The sequence below is a fragment of the Pristis pectinata genome, chromosome 5 (assembly GCF_009764475.1).
Source record: "Pristis pectinata isolate sPriPec2 chromosome 5, sPriPec2.1.pri, whole genome shotgun sequence".
In the NCBI taxonomy this organism is placed as follows: domain Eukaryota; kingdom Metazoa; phylum Chordata; class Chondrichthyes; order Rhinopristiformes; family Pristidae; genus Pristis; species Pristis pectinata.
This window is the reverse complement of record NC_067409.1, coordinates 77,006,851-77,030,107: the sequence shown is the minus strand read 5'-3', so window position 1 is coordinate 77,030,107 and position 23,257 is coordinate 77,006,851. Positions and strand designations below refer to the sequence as shown.

At 41.6% G+C, this 23,257-nt stretch overlaps 1 protein-coding gene across 1 annotated transcript in view; it reads left to right on the top strand.

Moving 5' to 3' along the window:
• Window positions 1-23,257, top strand: part of jarid2a (jumonji, AT rich interactive domain 2a) — a 288,957-nt gene that overhangs the window by 202,430 nt on the left and 63,270 nt on the right. The window contains 1 exon segment of the mRNA XM_052015784.1: window positions 12,382-12,551. Within this exon segment, the coding sequence (XP_051871744.1) occupies window positions 12,382-12,551 (170 nt within the window).

Here is a 23,257-nt window from a genome sequence, read left to right as displayed (position 1 = left end):
TCGGCTTACTGCCTATAGATTGTTATCTCAGTACCTGACAGTGAAAGTAACTGAGCAATTCAGCTACTTCCACTGACTAGGTCCTCTGACAGAATTGAAATTGAGCCAACTAAAAAATAACGCAAATGAGCTGTCAATCCTTCCATTTCTGGTTTAAACATCTGTACCAGTAAAACCCAAAGGTAGGTGGTTTCTGGTCACTGGTTGAAGAGCAAAAAGCTTGTGGATGCTGGAAATCTGAGTTAAAAACAGGAAGTGCTGGAGGTACACAGGCCAACAGAGAAATGGAGGCAGTGTACCTGGCCCATGACCTTTCAACCAGAACTAGTAGGTGAAGATCACCAGGATGTTTATTGCTCCACTGTGATAATAATTATAATCCTGGCAGCTGATTATTTTTTAACAAACAAGGGTTATGCATTGTGTTTTTCTGAGCCAGATTCAAGTGTTGGGTGCAGCGGTGCATAAACCAAATTCCAAAACCCATTTCTCTGGATTTTTTTAAACTATGAAAACTAGCACCTTCTCCACATTTCACCAGGGTACACCGGGTGACATTGTGGTGCATTTTTATTAGGCTTATAGTTGTTTTTTAATCTTCCTTTACAAATAAAAGGCCCGCTGAAGACAGTACCACAACACTTATTGTGTGAAGCCTCAATGCTTCAATGTCAGAAGAATTGATGATGGTCACTGATGCCTGAATGACGAGGGAATGTTTGTGCTTGTGTCCTACACAGAAGCTTCAGGCACAATGCATTTATTCCTTCCAGTACCATGCACCTTGCACTCATTTTGGCAATTGGGTCATTCAAAGAGCCCGTGTTTTTATTTGGAAGTTTGTAGCTGTTACAGAAAAGCTATGTTAATCTGGCAAACTCAGGACTTTCGTGTTGGACTGGCAGATTTTCCAGTCTATTGGATGTTATTTTAACTAATACTGTAACACACTTTCAATTCATTTTTGTTACAGAGTCATAGAGTTATACAGCACAGAAACAGGCCCTTTGGCCCAGCTCATCCATGCTGACAAAATTGTCTAATGAGCTAGTCCCATTTGCCTGTGTTTGGCCCATATCTCTAAACCTTTCCTATCCACGTGTCTGTCTAAATGTCTTTTAAAAGTTGTAATTGTATTCGACTCAGACATTACACTATTGTATAATAAATGTTAAATTTAAAGGGAGCAAGGGGATCAGCACCCAGTGAACCAGATGCTGAACATCAGGATTTCCAAATGAATTACTGGAGTTCTGCTGCAGTTATTTTGGAAATGGCCCTAGGCCAGGTTCGAACATTCCACGTTCTAGCACAAGCTGTGTGGAGGGCTTTGCTGCTTGCATTCTACATGAATAACACAGTGAGTCCCTTTTTTCAGAAGCAGGGAGCAGCTGCTACATCATTGTGGCTATTGACTTAGATTAGACATAGCATATGTGGCGCAACCAGTTCGTTTAAGCCCCACCCAAACCACCTCCCTTCTTTCATCATCTAAATTATTGCACCATTCTGATAAATTAAGTTTTAATGGGATGTGGTTGTTGCAGGGCGCAGCTAGTATTTGTTCCCACCTCAAATTGCCCGAGAAAAGATGGCGGTAAGCCAGCTTCCTGAGCATCTTCTGTGATTCCAGTGAGGTTACTCTAATCGCACGTTTGTGGAGAAAATTCTGGGATTTTGACCCACTGGCGATGAGAGGGTATGGTGACGAGTTTTCAAGTCAGGGTGGTTTGTGATTTGCAGATTGTGGTGTTCCCACCTGAAGCCTTTGTTCTTCCATCTGGCAGAGGCTACAAGTTTGGGAGTAGCCCAGGCGAGAAACTGCTGTGCATATGATGCACACTACGGTCACAGTAGAGGGAATGAGTATTTAGGGTAGGGGCCAGTGTGCCAGTCAAGTGGGCTGCTTTGTCCTGGATGGTGTTGAACCATTAGACCATCATTGATTTAAGCAAATGGAGAATATTCCGTCACACCCCTGACGTATTAGAACTGCTGCCCCAGAGCTTTGTTGACCCGGGTTTAATCTGGCACTGTCCGCGTGGAATTTGCACATTCTCCCTGTGAGTGCATGAGTTCCACCACCCCAGTTGCTCTGACTTCCTCCTACATTCCAAAGCCGTGCAGGCTGGTGGATTAATGGCCATTGTAAATTACTCTTTGTATGGGTGAGTGGTAGAATCTGGAGGAGAATAAAATGGGATTATTATAGTATTAGTATAAATGGGTAGTCAATGGAGTGTACTCAATGGGCCAAAAGGCCTGCTTCCTTGCTGTGTGACTGACTAAAAATGTTGAAAAGTGGATATGGATAAAACTAATGTAAGGTGGGCGATAGAATCTAGTGGGTGCAGGGGGAGGTGGAGTTCCATGGGAATGTGGGGGGAATAGGTTACAGGGAAGATTAGTGGAAGAGTGGGAATGTTCTGAGAGCTGGGACAGACTCAGGCTGAATGATATACTTCCATGCCATAAGAAAATACATGGCTCATGATGGTTTGGGGAGAGAGGAGGTGAGTGAGCATCTCGTCACAGGATTCCCAGCCAGTGAGCTGTTCCTGTAGCCACAGTACCACTCCAGTAAAGTTTCAATTGACTGGTGATCCTCAGGATGTCATTTGCCCTTGATCATTTTGATAGGATGCCTGATGGCTCATATTGAAAAGTGACGTAGATACCACCATCATTCAAGTCTTAGGCATCAGTGGTAATGCAACAGTGCAAAACCAAATGTGTTGCCACTCAGTCCCCAGGATTGTTATGTGCTCAATAGGTCAGTTTCTATCATATTTAAGAATCTAACCCCTCCACAGCAACAGACTCTACATCTGCTGTTAAGTTTGACTAATAATTCAGTGGGCAGATATAACACATGGCGTGGTTCTCAGTCATGTAGACTGCTTTCATTACAGCATTTAACGGTTATCTCCTGGGGCAGCAGTTGGGCTGCCACAGTTCATAATGTCCAGGGCTGGTGTGGGACAAATTACCCAGCCATCTCGTTTCTTCGCCAGTCAGCGCTCAAAGACTTCTGTCAATTCTGGATTTCAGATCAGGGTCAACTATCGTGTTAAATGTTAAAGCAGGTATCACCAACAAAAGCCCTCTCCAGAATGACCTGTCAGTAGTCTCAGACTTGGTGTTCTTCATTTTGCTTTCTTCCTAATTGAAGGCGAGTTTCACTTGAGATTTTGTTTTACATAATCAATGAACTTTCTTCCCATTATTAGAGTTTCAAGCAGTTTTCTCTGCACCATGAAATATGGCAAAACCTTTGCTGAATTACATGGATACAGCTCAGATCAAATCTATTTCTAAGATAAAACTGCATTTTTTGTATTTGTCTTTTAAATTGCAATTCTGATCTGATGACGGAGATGTTTTCCTCAAATTTAGGGATCTAATTATTCCGATTTAATGTGTCATAATGCCATTAGATTAAAATGCAGAGAATTTTCAAGAAGCACTATTGGTAATGGTTTTCCGGGTTTTATAGAAGATGCTAGCAGGTCACCTTAATTTCACATCCTTAAAGCTAGGCATGTTTACTGAGCTATATACCCAGATCATGGCCAACGAAGACATGAAGGTACAGGTTCCCGTAGAAAATACAATGCTGAACCTCAAATCACTATTCATTGTTAAGGAAAGATGATCCTTAACTGAGTCCAGGCTCTTTCCCTTGATGTTGAGTTGTACAGTCATTTTGCAGGTCCATGTGCAGGCTAACAAAATACATTGGTGGGCTTGATGTCCTGTGAGAGTTGCAGGCTTCAGTAAGATTTCACAAAGAATCTTGTGTGCATGACTGGAATTATAATTAGCATATTGGAGGAGAGCCACGAATTCTGTAGAAACTTCGGACCTTCAACAGACTTGTCCAAGGTTGAAAGGCCTTCCACGCATTCTGCATTCAATATTAATTCCAGCAGGAAGGCAGCATTAGTGAGCGATAGAATGATCATCATGAAAATGGGGGATGAGTTTGAATAGATGGCATATCCTTGCTTGACCTCAGTTTAGGGAATGGACAGGTCTGTCCCTGAGCCATTGTGCAGAATGCTGGCAGTCATTTCATCGAAGAGAACCTTGATGAATTTTGTGGAGCAGCCATATCTAGTCAGCATCTTCCACAAAGCTTTGGGGTCTTATGGTGTCAAAAGCCATTGTTATGTTGGTGAAAGATATGTCTAGCTGTTGCATGGTGCTCTGAATCTGCATGAGGTCCAACAACTTGGTCAATTATGTTTGATGGCACATCTTTGGTGGGGGAGTTGGTGAAAGATTCTCTTCATGGTGTTGGGGTTATTGATTTGTTAGTGGCATCTGCTGTAAATGATATGCAGTTCAAGAGTGTCTCCCTTCAGAGGCATTACATGGGAAAATCACAGCACTAACACAAATGTTCTCACCAAAGCCAATGTCACCAGCATTGAGGCAATGATCCTTTGGCATCCTTGTTGGTCTGAATGTTGTATCTGCATGGTTAACCCTTGACTTTTAATTCATCACGGTCAGTGATGCTGCACCAGAAGATTTTCAGGACTATTGGATGTTATTCCCTATTAATGCTCCAGCACACTTCTAATTTACTTTGGATGTTACACAGTAGAATAATATATGTTCCAATGAACCCGTTAAATTTAGAGGCAATGTGAGAGCTGGGGCCCTGTCGGGTCGGAGGGGAGTGTTGGGGAACCAGGGTTGTGGAAAGGGAGTGTGCTGAGCTACGTTAGGTGAGCCAGATGGCAAATCATGGATATTTCCGAATAATATTCTATTCTATTCTATAATCAGATAGCGGATTATCAGCATGTTACTGTACTCAGCTCAATCACTCCTAGAGATTCAGTGTCAGTCAAGGGATCAACATAAGCATCGTGGGCTGGGAAGGGGCAGGTCCTTGTCTAGTCTCAGTGACCCTTGAGGAGCAGGCATCTACATCGAAGAGGAATGTCTTGCACCTGTAACTGAAAGCAATGCATTAAAAGAAAAGAGAAACACAGCAACCCACATTGGTAGTTATTCCACACAGAGGATGGATCAGTGGGCACAACATCAGATCTCTGAGTCACTGAGATCTGTTGCTGTACTGTGGTAGAGGTAATCGAATTAAGGAATCAGAGTGGCAAAATTAAAATATATCTGAAAGATATTGAACATTCTCCAGTAAAAGCATAATTTTATATTTTTGCTTGATGCTTTTAAAGCATTAAGCTGATGATCACATTTCCTAAAATTTTAACTACGCTTGATAGCTTCCCTTGGTTTTGATGATTCAGATAAATTGTCCGATTCTGTCCATCCAGGTAGGATGTTGCACTGACCAAGGTAAGTAATTGTGTTGAAAGCAAAGCCACGTTATGCAAGAAATAGGAGGCAGGAGCAGGCAACGTGGCTCCTTGAGGAGGCTGTGAAACTGTATCCCAGTAACAGTTGTAACCTTCAGAAAGTAGAGAGGGTGTGAATTCAGCAGTTGCTATGGTTTGCTGCTCTCAGTGCTCCCTGAAAAGATTTGATATGTTTGAAGATGAACTCTGAAATCTTCCATTATCAATCCTTTGTCAGCTTTGCCAGCTTTCGAAACTGAACACAAATCGTTTGGCAGGTTTAAAATTACCTTGTTCCCTTCATAAGAAAATGAGCCAAAATCCGGGGGAGGATTCAACAGTGTTTAGAGACAGAATCCATGTAGCAGTAAAAAGAAAAATGAATGACCGATTTGAAAATGGTCAAATTAAAATGGCATGGATAAAGTGCAAGAAAATATGGGTAGTTTTCAGACGGATCTAGATGGGCTAAGTGGTAATCTTGTGTTTAAAGAAACTGTGTGAAAATTAGCTGCTGCTTTTCCTATTTTACCCTTCAAGAGAGTGTAAATGGCTGCAGAGTGTTTAGGACTATCTTGGATCTTAAAAAGTTCTTTATCCTTAGAGTCCTAGAGTAATACTGCAGGGAAACAGGCCCTTTGGCTCAACTCGCCCATCCCAACCAAGATTTCTATCTAAGCTAGTCCAATTTGCCCATATTTGGCCCATATCCCTCTGAACCTTTCCTATCCATGTACCTGTCCAATTGTCCTTTAAATGTTGTCATTGTATCTGACTTGATCACTTCCTTTGGCAGCTCGTTCCATCTACTGACTACCCACTGGGTGAAGTAGTTGCCCCTTGGATCCCATTTAAATCTTACCCCTCTCATCATAAACCGATGCCTTCGAGTTTTTGATTTCTTTTCCCTGGGAGAAAGATTCTGTACATTCAACCCTATCTACGCCCCCATGATTTTATACACCTCTATAAGTTGTGGCAAGCTGCCATGCCTTCCTTTGCAAATGAAACATAGATTGTGAATTTATCGATGAGTTGGATACCCTGTGGCACATTTTAGAAGGGTTATTACTCTGCTTGCTGTTTTTGGTGTGGCTTTCCTTACATCATAAGAAAGGAGAAACAGCTGAGAGCTCTGGCCACAGTGAGGCTTATGTGAAGAGACAGCATCCCAGCTGTAGTACTGAAGACCTGTGCTACAGAATGAGCTGTGCCTATAGCCAGGTCGAGGAATAAGACTATTTGTGTTGCTGATTGTTGGATTAGACTCAATGGGCTGAAGAACCTCCTCCTACTTCGTAAGAAAATGTGAGAAATTGGGAGAAGCTGATTGCTGGTGGTTCCCCTCAGAGCTGCAAGGTTTAGACAGCCCTGGGTGTCAAGCTGTCCACCGAGGTTATGTGCTCAAGGCCAGAAGTTGCAGCCTTTTGTACTTACTTTTACCGAAGCATTTTGCTGGAAGTTAGCAACACAGGCTGGCAGGGCCAGCATTTATCACCTCTTCCCCCAATTGCCCCTGAGAATTTGGTGGCGAGCTGCCACTTTGAACTGCTGCAGTTCCTCTGAAGGTGCTTTCACAATGCTGTTGCGTAGGGAGCTCCAAGATTTAGACCTAGCAATGATGAAGGAGCAGTGATTATATTCCCACATCAGAATGCTGTGTAGTTTGGAGGAGGGGGAGGTAGTGGTGTCCTTGTCCATTTTGTTGGTAGAGTAGAGTATTCTGTAGAAGGTGTATACTGCAGCCACTGTGCGCTGGTAGCGGAGGAAGCAAATGTTTAGGGAGGTGGATGGGGTGCCAATCAAGTAGACTGCTTTGCCTTGGACGAGGTTGATCTCTGAACATTGCTCGCACAGAACCCGGTAGGAGTACTGCCAACACCTCAGATTCCCAAAATAGCCTGGCGTCTTCATTTTTCTTCTGGCTATGACTTCACCTGTCAGGAATCGTTGATCAGTGTAATCTTTGACCCTTAAAAAGGAGAGAGATCACAACTGCAGTCAGAATGCCTGTCACGGTGGCCAGTCATTGCTACTCTTTCATGGATGGGTTGTGAACTGATGTTCAATTCTGCTCTCCTGTATTGTCTTGATGAAATCCACGGGGATGGCTACTGTATTACTACTCCATGCTAAGTCATTAACTGACTTAGTGCCAAGCTCTGGAGAGTAGCGTATAGCATTGCATTAAAAAGGGAAAATGTCCTGGTTTGTATTTTCCACATCCTGTTAAATTGATTGTCACTTTGTCAATGTACATCATGCTAAGTGAATGAAAGTAATTTCAGTTCATCATTCATTTATAAATGACAATGAAACCAGTGGTTTATAATCATTACCAGGATTACAGAAATTCGGACTCTTGGCTGGGGCTATTATATTTTCTACATCCATTAGCAGCTGTGCTGAGGCCCAGTGGAGGTTGAAGGAGCTCTTTTGCATTGTGAAGCATTGACTGTTGTTCAAAACGTCCTATACTTAGTGTGGATGAGCACAGTTCAGCATTTTCTTAATTTAGAAATGTTTCTCTCCAAGGAGAATGTGAAAGTTACAGTTATTTCCAGTAATTTGAAGATGCATTCTGTTTCAAAAATAACTGCTTAGCCCCTTGAGATTTAAAGTGGGCGATGCACTGTTGCAAATGGGGTTGAAGAAGTTTCCTATGATAATGAGTGCAGTAGCTAATTTGGTTAAAAGTTGCTGGTGTTCAATCTTATTTATTTCCTCCACTCTCTTCCCCACCACCCCCCTCCTCCCCCCCCCAATTTGCACCCCACTTTCTGCCACCACCAACTGAAGCTTGCTGGAATACAATTACCATGAGCTCTGGCAACATTCAGTATCTCTCGCAAGAAGCTGTTCATGTATATGCTGGCAAACTATTTATCTATGCATGTGATAGCAGCTGAACCTCATCCTCTCATCATTTGCTTCCCCACGGTCTTAATTTCCAACTGGGAATTCCACTTGTGCTCCCCATCTCTGACTGACTTGGCACAGGGCAGGCATCTTTGGTTGAAGGTGTTTGTGCAGTGATTTATGCCCTATCCATGGGAAAGCCTTCATCCAGCAACTTGGCTTGCACAGATTATTTGTACACAGTGATCATCGCACTTCATTGGAAAAGAGTTTAAATTTACTTGTGAATCAGTTTCTAATCCGTGGCAGATGGTTACAGTCATTCAATTTTTCTTGAGTTATGGACCTGAGGTGACTGTCCAACACTTCAAGTATGTGACTGGATTAGAGGTATTTTCAAATAATAACACTAATTATATAAATCTACAAATAGTGTTGTCTGCCAAAACTTATCTCTATAGCACATACAAGTTTAACCCACTGCACTAGAGGCCAAACAAAGTGAATCTTTGAACTAAGTCACTTTTGGATAGGTTGGGACCAACCTGAGAGGGACTTCACAAGAAAATAGGAGTAGATGTGGGCCAGCAGGTCCTCAAACCTGCCCTGCCATTCAATATGATCATGATTGATCTGCCTTAAGCCTCGATTCCTCTTCTGTGCCCGTTCCATACAGCCCTCAATTCCCTGATATTTCAAAAATTTATTTACCTGCATTTAACAACTTGCTAAGTCTTTTCCTGGGTCTTTCCAAGGATGATATTTTCTTTGCTCACTGCAAAAGCTAACTTGGGCTGTCTCAATTTTTGTCGGGGTCATTAAGCCAGGGCTACAAACAATCCTAAATTACTTGGGGGAGTTCTTGGCACCTGCTTGTAGCCTTTGGTCCATGAAATTATCATTTTAATTCTCTGAGGATGATTAACATTTTGTCCCTAACCCTGATTCCTGGAGGGAATTCAACCTCTGTACAAGTCTGCCACTTTGCTTATTCACCAATGGAACTGTCGTATAATATTTCTATAACCACTTGGCGATTTCCATGTTGTTTGACTCTGAATCTATTCCTGCCAAAAGACTATGGTTGTGACTTGGCTAAGATCCCTTACATATGAAATGAGCAGAAGAAAATAATTGAACTTACAGAGCCAGCATGTAAAGACATATGGTCCTTAAAAAGGACGATACTTAATACTGATTGATTTATTTATATCCTCTTCCTCATAGATACTAGTTTTAACAATGAATAATGGTAGATTTTTACCAACAAAATAAATTATTTCTCAAAGACAAGATTTTCCCCTTTTTTTTGGCAATCGTATGTTGTCTTACTAAAGGATAAACTCCTTTATTGATTTGAAGAAATATTCTGAAATTGAAATTTAATTTGCATATCTGCTTGGTATAGTACATTTAGCTGTTCTGTCACATAGCTCTATTAAATGGCTTTAGATCCAACTCGGAGAGATGAGATGGGAGTAATCTGCCTGGAAGCTTCTTGCATTTCACTTGAACAGTCACTCGTGGTGCTGTGACTTGACGTCACAGAACTCCCCTTAATTGTCTCTGGGTGCATGGGCGAGGGGTACTTTATTCTTCTGACTCTGTTCAGTAGGTCCTCACAACATGTGACTATTTGGAAATTTAACTATAGCTAATTTTCCTCCTCCTTGCTAAATAAAGGACCATTTAACAAATCTACAAGGAACTTTTAAGGACTTTAACTTGGAATGTGTATAGGGGAACCAGTGAATGTGGTGAAACCGGATTTTAAATAGCTAATTTGTAGTATCACAAGCTAATATAATATCTCATGGTGTTGAGGTAATAAATTGCCATGGATAGAGGATTGGTTAGGAGAACTAAATTGGTCCTTTTCAGTTGCTAGACTGTTAATAGCCAGATTTCCATGGGGATCGGTATATTCCAAAGTCTTTCTACAGTCTATGCGATGCAAATTAGGGGTTTGATAGAATATTCCCCACTTGTCTGAGTGTTGCTCCAACAATGCTTGACACCATCCGTGACAAACTAAGCTTCTCGATTGGTATCCCATTTATCATCCTAGACGTTCATTCACTCTACCACCAGCATATTGGTAGATACTGTGTGTACCATCTATTAAATACACTGCAGTTGCTAACCCAGGCTATTCTGATGGCATCTCCCAAATTCATGACTACTGCTACCATAAAAGACCAGAGCAGCAGGCACATGGGAACTCTGCCTCCAGGTTGCAGCCATCCTGACGTGAAAATATATCGTCATTCCTTCATTGTTGCTTGGCTTCAATTCTGGAACTCTCTACCCTGTGGGAGTACCTTCACTGGAAGGACCACAGTGGCTCACCATCTCCTTCTTGAGGACAATTAGGGGTAGAGAATAAATGCTGGTCTTGTTAGTGATGCCCAGATTTTGAAAAATGAATGCATTTAAAACAAAAATCTGTGCCTTTAGCCGTTCACAATTTCTAGCTATGCCTTTGAGGAAAAGATCAGAGTGTAACATAACCAGAAGGGAAAAGTGAGGTATGAGAGTCCATGAAGGCTATAGATAGAGAGCATATGGACTCAAAGGTGGCAGGTAGAACATATGTAAGGTTGGAAGGATGCCTGAGGAGGAATAAACAAATAGTTTCCCTGAGAATGAGATTTCTTTATTCAGGAGGTTGTGGGTGCTGGGTCATTGATAACATTGAAAGCCAAAATCAAAAGATATTTGGGCTCAACAGAATAGAGGGATGTGGGGATCACACAGTGAAATAGGCAGATCAGCCTGACCTTATAGAATGGTGGAGCAGGGTGAAAGGCCTGCATGGTTTTCTCCTGTTTTGCTCTTGAGTTTTTGAGCATCTGATTTTAATTCTTGTATCCACGTATGTCTATTTCAACTTTATTGAAAGCCTGTTGGTAAAATGGTAAATCAAAAGCTGGATGCAAATTGTTTTTGATCTTTTTGGGCTTCCTTAGTTACTGATAACTGGGCTGAGAAGTGGTAGATGACGTTCAACCCAGATAAGTGTGAAGTGGTTCATTTTGGTAGGTCAAATATGATGGCAGAATATAGTATTAGTGGTAAGACTCTTGGCAGTGTCGAGGATCAGAGGGATCTTGGGGTCCGAGTCCATAGAACGCTCAAAGCAGCTGTACAGGTTGACTCTATGGTTAAGAAGGCATATGGTGTATTATCCTTCTTTAATTGTGGAATTGAATTTAGGAGCCGAGAGGGAATGTTGCAGCTACACAGGACCCTGGTCAGACCCCACTTGGAGTACTGTGCTCAGTTCTGGTCTCTTCACTATAGGAAGGATGTGGAAGCCATAGAAAGGGTGCAGAGGAGATTTACAAGGATGCTGCCTGGATTGGGGAGTATGCCTTATGAAAACAGGTTGAGGGAACTCGGCCTTTACTCCTTGGAGCGATGGAGGATGAGGGAGGACCTGATAGAGGTGTATAAGATGATGAGAGGTATCGATCGTGTGGATAGTGAGAGGCTTTTTCCTAGGGCTGAAATGGTTACCACAAGAGGACAAAGGTTTAAGGTGCTGGGGAGTAGGTATAGAGGAGAAGTCAGGGGTAAGTTTTTTTTTACTCAGAGTGGTGAGTGTGTGGAATGGGCTGCCAGTAACGGTGGTGGAGGCGGATGCGATAGGGTCTTTTAAAAGACTTTTGAATAGGTACGTGGAGCTTAGAAAAATAGAGGCTATAGGTAAGCCTAGTAATTTCTAAGGTAGGGACATGTTCAGCACAACTTTGTGAGGCAAAGACCCTGAATTATGCTGTAGGTTTTCTATGTTTCTATGAAAGGTGGTAGTGAATTTATCTGAATTCTGAGTGTTCTTTAAATGTTTAGGACTAAAATTAGTGAAAGTGGCTGATGCAGTTATCAGTCACCTCGACTGTGGCCTGTCAGCTGCTGCTGCTAACGGAATGGTGTTCTACGTGGCCTGGGCTTACGATATTAATACTGCACTCTGGCTATTATGCATTAGGATTATATGAAGTGATAAAGCATTTCTATTGTATGTATTAAAATTTCTATTGCGTATATTAAAATGTGACTAAATTGAGATGCCACTTCTGACAAAGAAGGGCCTGGAAAAGGATGTTCAAAAATCATTTGTCACCCACTCTAAAATATTTCATGTGTTGGTTCATGTTTTTGAGGAGAATTTTTTTGTCTTTTGTTCTAGGCCAAGGCTGCAAGCACAAAGGAAATTCGCCCAATCGCAGCCCAACTCCCCCAGCACAACCCCGGTCAAGATGGTGGATCCAGTCTTGCCACCTCCTGCAACACAGATCATCGATCTCTCAAAAAGAAAGCCCAAAACAGAAGATTTCCTAACTTTTCTTTGCCTTAGAGGTATGTGTGGCACTAACTTCGCATTGATCAGTTCCAATATGACATATTCTCTACAGTTTTTTGTTTTAATTTACATTTCAGCATCTCTGAATGCTTGTATTACTTAAACCATTTGTGTTGGTTGGTATGACTTCATTGTTAAAAACAGCAGGTATCACAATATTTACAGATATCACAAAATTTTAAGTAACAATTTCATACGTTGACTCAGAAACAGCTGTAATAATTACGTTTACAAAGCAGAAATTAGGTCATTGATATTTCACCTGCATTATTACTTGTAGAAGATCCCTAATGAGGAGAAACAAAGTGTGGTTTTCAGGAGGAGTGCGGTTATTTTTGTCACAGGAAGTTATTTGTGAGTGATTCCACGTGATTCCTGAAATTAGAGAATCTGAGTGAACATCTGGAAGTTATTTGAAGATGAGCATGGTCAGGAGGTGCCTTCTGTGCATGCAATTGTGTTGTTTGCGATTATGACTTTAAATTGGTAGAATTGGTGCACTTGGCCTCTTCCTGTTCTTCCCCTCACCCTGGGAGCAAACACACCACATAAGGCGTATTCCCCAAGCTTCTATCGCCTTGATAACCTGATTGGCAGCTCCTCATATTGGAACTGGATTATTACTGACACCCTGGCTGCATTTTATGCAGATACACCACCCTTGGCAATAGGTGCACCCATTGACAACAACGTTGTCTCATGGGCAAGTGTCTGGGCTCATAGCAACAGTTGTTTGTGCAGCTCACGTGGTCAGTTTACCTAGAGAACTGTGTCTGCTTAAAGAGTGGATGAAAAAGAACTTGGGATAAAATCTGCAGCATCTTCTCCCAATAAAACAAGACAAGGCACCGGAGACTAGTTGATGGAGGGCAGTTGCATACAAATTGTATGTACAAAATCAATCTTGGTCTTTTACAGCAGTGCAGCCAAAGGCTCTAATTGAGAGGGAGTTGCCCATTCAACCCACCACATCTGGGGCTAACAGTGTCACTCTTTGCAGTCCTGAGGCAATTAGTAGAGGGTCTGATCGTGGGGAGAATAAATGCCCTAAGCATTGGAGAAGATGCATGCTTACTGCAGGGCAAGCATGGTCACTAGAAACCTAATGGATAGTGGTGAAGCTGCAGAATCAGTGAACTGGAATATTCCTGTAATCTGGCTCTGGAAGCCAGAGTTGGGGGCATTGGGCATGAGAGAACAACTTTGAAAATATTTCAGCATTTACCTGATGTTTCTCGTCCGTCATTTACTCATTACCCCCTGCCCCCTTGCTCCTCAGCCTCAGTTTAAGTTGAAATTGGGATGTTTTCCCACATGACCTGTTTTACTTATCACCTTCTGTCAGTGCTAGAGACTAGCAGGGTAATGTTTATTATTTGTCCTGGCTGTCTGACAGAAATCTTGGTAGGGGAATTAGAATTCCACCCCACCCAGTTACATACCTACTAAAGGCTGCCTGGAGTGGAAACTTAGTTGGAGAATGCATCCCAAAACATAAAACTAACCTTGAAGTGAAAAGGAAATTAAACTGCTCATATGGTTTGAACCGATGGTCTTGGTTTATAGGGTTTCATTTAGAGTTGCTCGCTGCATGGTTGAATTGTCGTCTCTTTGGAGCTGTTCTGTAGTTTCACCCTAGTTGTTTGTAATATGCTCATGCAATGAGTGCTGCTGTACACTGTTGGGACCGGGGGGGTGGGAGAGGGCTCCACTCAGCACCTAACTGTGCTGCCCTGATTTGGGAGGAGTTGGTGTCGATGCTACAGCTGATGGCCCCCCCCCAGTAATGAACACATCAAAGGGGTGAAACAAAGGAACACTTGTGCTGCAGACTTCTGTAAAATAGTACATAATGTAAAGAATAATGGGGAACTTCTCTTTGAGGTAGTTCTCCCAAAATTTACAAGTTGTCCTTGGGATTTTATGACCAAATTGTGGTGTTGTAAGAAGATTTTATGAAGCAACTGATTGCTGTGGAGAGGCAATGATCATTAACCTTTTAAATAGGAGATGGTTGGAACTGGCAGCCAGAGCCATTCATTACTGAGCGCCTTTTAAGGTTTCTGACCCTGTGTTGGCATCAATTATGGTAGCCATATCCGGCAGGTCAGGATGAGTCGAATACTTTGTTTAGTTTTAAAGATCTTGATTTTTTTTTATTACTCATTGAGTGTCAGTTATGCTACCGGAGGTGGAGGGGAAAGAGAAGTTGGATGTCTAGGCTGTGCTTTGTTTCCAGTGGTTGTGTTTGTATTGTGTAATGGTGGTTGGGGGGTGGTACAGTTCTATCGACTTTCACACACTAAATGCAGCTGGCCAAAGTTAACTTTGCACCTCATCTTGCTCATGTCCCCTTGCCTCCTTCGTGTGCCTTGCAACAATGCTGAATGATGGCTGGAGTTGAGGTTTTCTTTGCCAGTTGTACTTAGCGATCAACTCACACTCAGTGTGCTGGTTGCAAGCTTCTCCCTACTTCTGCAGAATACTTCTGGGGGGGATAAAATTAAGAGTGGTGTAACTCCAGTGCGTGCTACATTTTACAACTTGTGGTTGCCTTTTTGAGTAATACCTTAATTTAACAAAATAAATAACATGCCAGAGTGAATAAATGTCTCTGGTTTGTTTCTGGTTCTGCTTTGCTCTGCTGATCTGTAGTTTATATTAATTTCTTGCAGCAGAACTCAGAAATGACCTAGAGCTTAGTGGTATCTGAAAATTGATTCCTTCTGTAACTTAACAGGCTCTCTTTCAGTGAGAAACATAAGGATACTGGAAAACAAAATGACAATTCTTTTACTTATTAGGCATCAGATGTATAACAGGCCATGCTTGCTAACAATTTCTTCATGTGAAGAAATGTTTTGAAACATTTCTGGCAGCTATCATTTCTAACATTCATCATACTTGTGGTGTAATTCTGGCAAAAGTTTTGATAATTGCAAATAGAAAATAGTAAAATCTTCTTGATTGTAGATATAAAATACTGATGTTTGTTTTAGTCGTTCTGTTAAGCAGTATGGTAATCTGTTGCTAATGGTCTCTGGTATCCAGATCTAAAACTGGAGTTCCCGATGGAGTCCATTCAGTTTGGTGTACAAGCAGTCATGTGCACGTCTCCAATGAATTGGGTTGTGTTGCACAATGATCGTGAGGCCTGGGAATTGGAACGCGAAGGTTGGCATTATAGACAAGACCTAAAAGGTTCAAAAAGATGATGCTAGAAAATACTGCTGAGCTGAAACGTATCGCTGGTAAAGTGATCCAAATACTATATCTGCCTGGGACTATAGGATGTGCTGGAGTATGTTTGGTTGGAAAAATATCAAAAAAGATCTTGAGATACTTCTGAAGAATGAAATGTAGTAAAAAGACAAATGAAATACAAAATTAGATTAGCCCTCTGGATCGTTAAGATTTTACTCAAAGCTCAGCTCTCCATTCTTTAACCACTTTAAAGTAGGTGGGTAAACTGAATGGCTTGGTATGTACAAAGTACCATGGTCAATGACTGGGCTCCTTTTTTTGAATGACTAACGTGGGCTTGTCTGCTTAAAGTATAAATCAGACACCCCCAAACCCATCAATGTGGTCTAGTTCAAGCCCTCTGTAATAGCTAAATTATGATTTATATATTTTTCCTGTAAATGTCCATGTGGCTATATGAATTACCAATTGAGAAGAGGAAGGGTGCTATTTGGAGGGAACTGTGAATGAAGTTGTGGGTATAGAGTTCTGTATCCTGTTGACTGACGGAATGCTGGATGTGGTAAAGAAAATTTGTAAAGCATCGAAGTTGAAGTAATTTATCTGGGTTTTCCTTCATGGAAAGGAAAGCCAAAATTTGAGAAAAGGAAGCTATAGACGCAATTGAATCAAAGTACGTTACACTTTCGTGTAATTGTAAACTTTAATTTTAAATTCATGGAGCTGAATGTGTTATCTCAGAATTTCATTAAAATATGTGTCACGATAATATGCAATTTCGAGTTTCAACTGGGAGTATTTCTCAGTCTTTAGTTCAAAGTGTACCCTTTCTCTCTGCTTTACAAACTTCAGATGTTGTATTTGAGATACAGACTTGCGAAGACAGAAAGGTGAAGTATGGTATGTAGTGGGAATTAGTATTTCTGCGCGGTGCAGAAGTGTGGTGGGTTATTATTGTTTTTGATATCCAATACAAGATTTATGTTTTCGAGCTGTTTCCATACCTCTGGAATAAAAGATGAGCAATTACGCTGGTTTATTGTGTATGATTTTATTTTGGGTGCAAGAGTTACACAAGGTGACTGATAGAAAAGGGGTCTGCAATACCATTACATGTATCCCAGCCTTCTGAAATTTAATGCCTACTATTGATGTAAAGATTTTGTCAAAATCACTGCTGGTACTTTGGAACACTGACAAAGCCTCCCTGTTTAGATGTATCTTGTCTCACTAATCATTCATTTATGATTAATGCCAAATTGAGGAGTGGTAACAAGCAGGAAATATCTGAAACACTTAGCAGCTAAAGAGAGTTCATATTTAAGATCCATCAACCTAAATCTGTCCCCTCAGATATTTAGCATTTTCCAAATTTCTCTCAGATTTCTGGCATCTGCAAAATGTTGCTTTTGCTCAGTGTACATGTTAGTGGAATGCATTTTGTCCATCAGTATTACCTGCCAGTAGGATGTCACATCAGTTAATCTTGAAAGATTACTTCAGAAAATAAGTGCAAAATAACCTGATTCCAGAATTGCCTCAACATCTAGATTATACAACAGCCGGTGCTGCTGCCTTGTAGCTTCAACAACCCGGGTTCAGTCCTGACTCTAGGTGCTGTCTCTGTGGAATTTGCACATTCTTCCCGAGACAGCATGGGTTTTTTCTGGGTACTCCAGTTTCCTCCCAGATCCCAAAGACGTGCATGTTGTTAGGTTAATTGGCCGTTGTAAATTACTCCTAGTGTGGAGGTGAATGGCAAAATCTAGGTGAAGTTGATGAAAATTTAGGGAGAATAGAAAATCTGATTATGTAGGATGAGTGTAATTGGGTGGTTGATGGTCAGTGTGGACTCTGGGCTGAAGATCTAGCTGATTGTTTGCTTCTTGGAGGCTGTAATTTCTGGGAAAGGGTTGTGGTTAACAGTGCAACCACATTGTCTCATGTCCTGAGCCACAAGGCTTCGGATGCAAGCCCTATTCTAGGAGTTGAGTACACAATCTATTCAAGCGTGTGGAGAGGCTTGCTTTGTTACACTTGCTGCTTTAGACATAATGTTAAGCTGAAGCCCCATCTGCTAATTCAGGTGGACTATTTGAAAAAATCGAGGCTTCTGGTGATTGGTTTCTAGACCAGTGCCACCACAGTTGATTAAATAGACATTATAGAGTATTATACTTGTAGAGAGAGACAATACAAAAACAGGCCCTTCAACCCACCATGTTCCCACCAACTATCAACCACCCATTTACACTAATCCTGCATTAACCCTAGTTTTATTGTCCCCATACTCTGATCAACTCCTCTCAGCTTCTACATTTAAATAGACACCAGGGTCAATTTTACAGAGGCCAATCTACCAACCTATAGGTCTTTGGGATGTTGGAGGAAACTGGAGTACCCAGTGGAACCCCACTCGGTCACATGGAGAATATCCAAGCTCCACACAGCTCCCGAGGTCAGGATTGAACCTGGGTCTCTGGAGCTGTGAGGCAGCTCTCCATTGGTTGTGCCACTGTGCTGTGTTTGATGGCACTTTGAGTAGGGTGGGGGAAGAAGGATGTTCTACTTCCTTCTTCCCCCACCCTACTCAATGGGACTTCAGAAAAAATTTATTGGTTGAATAGTGTTTTGGGAATTTTTTTTAAAAAAGCTAGACCCAATCTCCTATGCTTTTATTTGTTTCTCTCTTTTTGCTTTACTTGCTCTTTAAATACCAGATTATCTGCAATTTCAACACCTCAGTTTCCAAAATTCATATAATTAGACTTTTACCTGGTGATATATTTTGACTTTACAGTGGTAATCTAGCTGTCATTGTTCAGTCTTAAGTCCAGGGAACCTTAAAGTAGGTTTCTAGCATGTTAAAATGAGTTTTCACTGGGATGGTTGCAGGAAATGAATGTTCCCTAGATGGGGGAGCCATTTTTAATCAGTTTCAATAAAGCTTGTTGGTTTATTAAAGCTAGTTTATTAAATTTCATTTCCCCATAACTGAAATGATTTGTCAAATCTACTAAGTAGTAATTGAAAATGTGCAAGTCTGCTTCAGCAGGTTTGTTGAGATAATTTTGAGCTTACCTGTATGTCAAACAAGGTTCCTGCTTTGTCAAATTTGCTGTATGCCCGCTGATCTTCAGATCCTTTCCTAGCCTCAGTTTTTCCTATCTCTGTAGCTCCTCCAGCCAAAGTCTTTCAGATATCCATGCTACTCCAACTATTGTGCTGGGCATGTCCCTCAGCCTTGATGTTTACAGTACACGAACCAGATACAGAAGCGTGATTGCTGGTAACTGCTTCCATTAATTCATATGGTCTCTCCTTTCAGAGATATTCCCTTTGCTCCTACCCATCCCTTCCCCACCTTTCCTCTGACTGAAAATTAACTTGCTTATTTCTGTATTCCAGTTCTGGACCTGAAAGCATTAATTCCTCCTCCTCTTTCCACAGATGCTGCCTGACCACCTGTTCTTTTCTCATTCCTGGTTTTACTTTGTTCCTCAGTTGATGGCTCTCTCTTGAGTTGTTCCCCTAAACTTACGGATTCTGTTTCTAAATCCACCCACCACTTCCTGCCACCCTTGTGCTCCTTCACAATATCACTTTGTTCGTAAAGCAAGCATTTAGTTACTTGTCGTCGTACCTCCTTGTGCAGCTTAGCTTCCCATGAAAGACCCAACAAAAATAAAAGTTGCTCTTTAATCGATGGGCTTATTGGGGAAAAAAGGAGCAGACTGCATCCAATGCAGGAAATACGCAGGAGGAGTTGAGGGTTTGGAAAATTAGAGAATGGGTTCACAGAGCCTTGACATAGAAAATGTACATCAATCTCCCTCTGACCCTTACCTCATTGGTGATGTAATGGAAGTGCTGGTGCTGGCAGTCAGCCAGTGGAAGAACCAAATTAAGTGATCTTTTGTTGGATTCAGTGTCTACATTCTTAGAATCACCATGGTCTGCACTTGTAGGCTATTACTTGGCATGCAATAAGTAAAGAAATCTCTATTTTTTAATCCGAAATTATTTTAATAGAAAAGTTGATGGTTGAATGTGGTGGCTGGTGGGTGGAAGGAAAGGATAAGGAGAAATCAAATCAAAAATGTTGGAAGTCACTCGGCAGATCAGGCAGTATCTGAGGAAAGAGAAAGTGGTTTAATGTTTCGGGTTGAAAACATTTTGTCGCAGTTGGAAAAGAGAAAACAGGTTATTTTGAAGTTGTAGAGGGAATGGGGGAAAGGGAGGATAGGATAAAGGGAGTATCTCTGAGGGTGAGACTGGTGTATTGGTGAAGCTTTCTGGTTGATATGTTAATAAGGAAAGTTAGAACAGAAACAAAGAAACATGTAAAAGCTGTGAAATGCAGAGCTGTAGGAAATGTAGCTTCATCTGGTTGGCACCTCATCTTTGGAAATGCCTGGTGGTGTTTCTGGCATGGTATCATTAGTGAACCAGTGTTAGTCCCCTAAATGGATATTAGTGGTAAAACGAGAAATGTGTTGGGTTGTGGGACTGCTATAATTCTGCTGCCAGTAATGGCCTGCAGTAACTTGGAGGCTCGGTTTTGAATCTTCCTATTTGGCACAGTGGTGACTTTAACAACACACAATGGAGCCTGCAGCAAGTATATTGGTAAGGATACAAAAGCCCATGTTCATCTGGGAATTGTTATAGTGATTGATTCCCAGACCTGTTCACTGTTGCAATCTTCTTCAACAGAATCTGTGGAAGTCATGAGAAATGCATGAATTTCATGAAATGTTCTCACTTGCTTCTTAAAAGAACTCTTAAAGTTTCCTGGTTATTATAATTAATTCCTTAACCTCTGGCCCCAGAAGGTCAGTTTTCCATTGGTGCTTTGTCATTCCTGCACAAAATTTTTGGAAATTCCACATTCATTTTAGCTCCATAAGACTAGGGAGCAGAATTAGGCCATTAGGCCTGTCAAGTCTGCTCCACCATTCAATCATGGCTGATTCTTATTTCAACCCCATTCTCCTGTCTTCTCCCTGTTACCCTTAATCCCTTTACCAATCATGAACCTATTAATATCTGCCTTAAATACGCCCACTGACTTGGCCTCCACAGACCTCTGTGGCAACAAAGTCCACAGATTCACCATCCTCTGGCTGAAGAAATTCCTCCTCATCTCAGTTTTAAAGGGAAGTCCCTTTATCCTGAGGCTGTGCCCGCGGATCCTGAACTCTTCTACTACTGGAAACATCCTCTCCACTCTATTCAGGCATTTCAGTATCCAGTAGGTTTCAATGAGATTCCCCCCCCCCCCCATCTTTCTAACTCCAAACTACAGGCCCAGAGATATCAAACACTCCTCATACATTAAGCAATGTTCTTTTTCTTGGTTATAGAGCGATAACAACTTGGAGATATTGTTCTGGAGATTTTGCCAGATTGGATAGCCTGGAGGACTTGTGAATCCACCATATGTTTTCTCGCAATTCTCCATTCCCCTTGTCCCCACAATCCCTGCCTGCCACGCTAAGCCATGTTACACGCACCTGATATTTGCTTCTGAAACAGAAAGAGAGCTGAGTGCCAAAAGAACTGTAGAAGGACCCCCTGTCATCAGACAGCCCAGGTCTATGGCAGCTGTCCACACAATGCCTCCACTTCGGATAATGGACTTCCTTCTCGATGTGACCCAGAGATCATCCCCTGGTCCCCAGAGGCCTGGTAACTTTTGTAATTACCAGAGGACACTGAGAGAAATCCAAAGTGTTCCCAGCTGTGTTTATGGAGCAGTAAAGTTTGCTGCACATTTACACAATAAATCATCCTCCACAATATAAGGAGTTATGTTTGAATTTTAATGCTCTTTCCCACAAATTTTGTAAATCACTTAAAGATTCAAGTATTGTTGGTGAAATAATCCCTTGTCAACTTCACCCATCCTTCCTCTCTTCCTTCCCATTTCCAGTTTTTTCTCTTCCATTGCATCTCTGTCCAAAATATGCCAGAGATATTGAAGTTTTGTTATTTTGTCCTTTTATAGTCTTTCATATCTGAAAGTACCAGAAATTCCACTTCCATTCTAGTTCTGGATGGCAGTGATGTGATAATTTTGTGTTCTATATCACTCGGTTTTGATATTTTCTGGCCTAAGTTTCTCCCAGTCAGTATGTGAGATTGGATTGATTGCCAAGTTGTGCACTTATTTCGACAGTGCCATGCTGGTTGCTTACAGCGAGGAGAACCAGATAAATCCCAAACCTGTGTGATAATAAAAAAATGCTACTTTCTAGAATGGATAGGTAATGAAGATCTTAATGTTTAAAAGAATTCTCTCTTGTACCAACCCCATACCCTCGTATATTTAAGGGGCATTTAGATCTCAGGATCTTGATTCTGTACAACAACCTGTGAAGTCAGTGAGATCTCAGTGCTCCTCAAATTCTGACCTATCTGCATGTCCTGGATTTTCAATGCTTGGCTGTTGTTTACCATTACTTGAGTTGCCTGAGCCCCAAGCTCTGGAAATCCTCTCTTAAACACACCCTCTCTTAAATACAGGAAGTCCCCGAGTTACGAACGAGTTCCGTTTTTGAGACTGTTCGTAACCTGATTTTTGTATGTAACTCGGAACAGTCTCCGCGCATGCGCACTTGGGCTGTGGATTGTGGCCGCACGTGGCCGCAGCCGCACAAACGCACTTGGCCCGGGGTTGGGCCAAAGAAGGTGTACCGCTGCCGTGGTAGGATCGGGGGCCGGGCCCGCTTACGAACTGACCACGAAGATTGGTTCGTAAGTACAGGCATTCGTAAGTCGGGGACTTCCTGTACTCCCTCTCTACCCCTCTTCCCCTAAAAATTGCCACTTTGCACAAGCTTTTGGTCATCTGTTTTAATAAGTACTTAATGTGATAAAAGTCTTGCTTAGTGAATTGGTACATTTTACTGTATTAAAGGTGCTATAAAAGTGTAGTTGTTGTTGAAGTCTCAGATTTAATGGGACCTTTTAGGGTAAAGCTTACTTGACAGCAAGACTGTGTTTCTTTTCTACAGATCTAGCCCTCGTTATCCATCTTCTCTGCATATCCCTCAAACTCATCCCATTTCAGAAATGCTTCCATGCACTTGAGACAAATTAATGTTTTGGTCCATCACTTTCAAAAATAATTAATATATATTTGTAATTGCCCGTATATCTGAAGATTAAATTCTTTCCACATTTAGTTCTTCATTACTTGCTGAATTTCCAGTTTTGGTATCATCAAACGTGAACATTTTGCTGCTTATTCTCTGTTACAGTATTTTTTAAAAACAGTTTCTGTAGACTGACTCAGTGCTGCTCTGCTCATAAGCTTATCTCCAGTCTGATCAACTTCCATATCTTGTGGCCTTTTGTTTTGCTCTGTTGACCATGCCTGCATTATTCGTTCATGCCATATTCTGTGACTTCAAACCTGCATCATCAATGTAAAGCTAATTCCCCAGGTGAAAGTATACCCTGCTGCTCTGATAGTAGCGTACTTGTATGTGTT